This window comes from Sporobolomyces koalae (assembly GCF_050403365.1).
Source record: "Sporobolomyces koalae JCM15063 DNA, S_koalae_JCM15063T_v1_ctg141, whole genome shotgun sequence".
NCBI classification, from domain to species: Eukaryota; Fungi; Basidiomycota; class Microbotryomycetes; order Sporidiobolales; family Sporidiobolaceae; genus Sporobolomyces; species Sporobolomyces koalae.
The window spans coordinates 1-633 of record NW_027481630.1 but is presented as its reverse complement, the minus strand read 5'-3'; the positions used below and the strand labels follow the sequence as shown (position 1 = coordinate 633).

Below are 633 nucleotides of genomic sequence, written 5' to 3'. Positions count from 1 at the left end.
GCAACAAGTATTCGACGTGTGCCAGAGCGCTCTTGTCGATCTCTCGTATCACTGCAGCACATTCGTGACCGCGCTCGAGACGACAGGGAAAGGGATGGTGGACTTCATCGTCGCTACTGGATCGCTGCTGCACTCGCTGGACAATGCTGCAGCAAGCGAACCGGCAGATGGTCAACTCGTGGCCAAGACGATGAAGGGCTTCCGCGAGCACGCTGGCAAGCAGACTGCCGATCTCGTGCGGGACGAGCTCGAACTCATCAACATCACCGAGTCAGAGTGCCGCGCGTTCGCCAAGTCGTCGTCCGATTGGATCAATCCAGTCGTTCTGCTGCACTGCTTGCGTGAAAAGCGCCGGCCCAGACGATCCAAGTTCCGCCTAAACGTAGCTACACTCTTGCAGGCCAACTTCGCGTCGAGCTCGTCGAACTTCAAGCTTGCCAGTGCGCAGCACGCTTCGACTGTGCTCCGCGATCTCGCGCGTCAAGCAGTGTCGGATGCTTGGGGGCTGTTGCGACGACCGGGCGACTTTGGACCCGACTCGACTCCGATTGCGAGCCGCAGAACTCGCCTGTTCGACGCTCGGCTTCTACAAGTCTCAGACGAGGCCGGCGTACGCGAGTCCCTGCGCTTGAT

General features: G+C 59.9%; 1 protein-coding gene across 1 annotated transcript; it reads left to right on the top strand.

Annotated features, from left to right (window-relative positions):
* Positions 1-94: 94 nt before the first annotated feature.
* JCM15063_005228 (uncharacterized protein) lies at positions 95-610 on the top strand (the record flags this gene model as incomplete). Its single annotated transcript, XM_076681670.1, has 1 exon — positions 95-610. A coding segment is annotated over one exon (516 nt), but the record flags the coding sequence as incomplete, so codon positions are not given.
* Between the last annotated feature and the right edge of the window lie 23 nt (positions 611-633).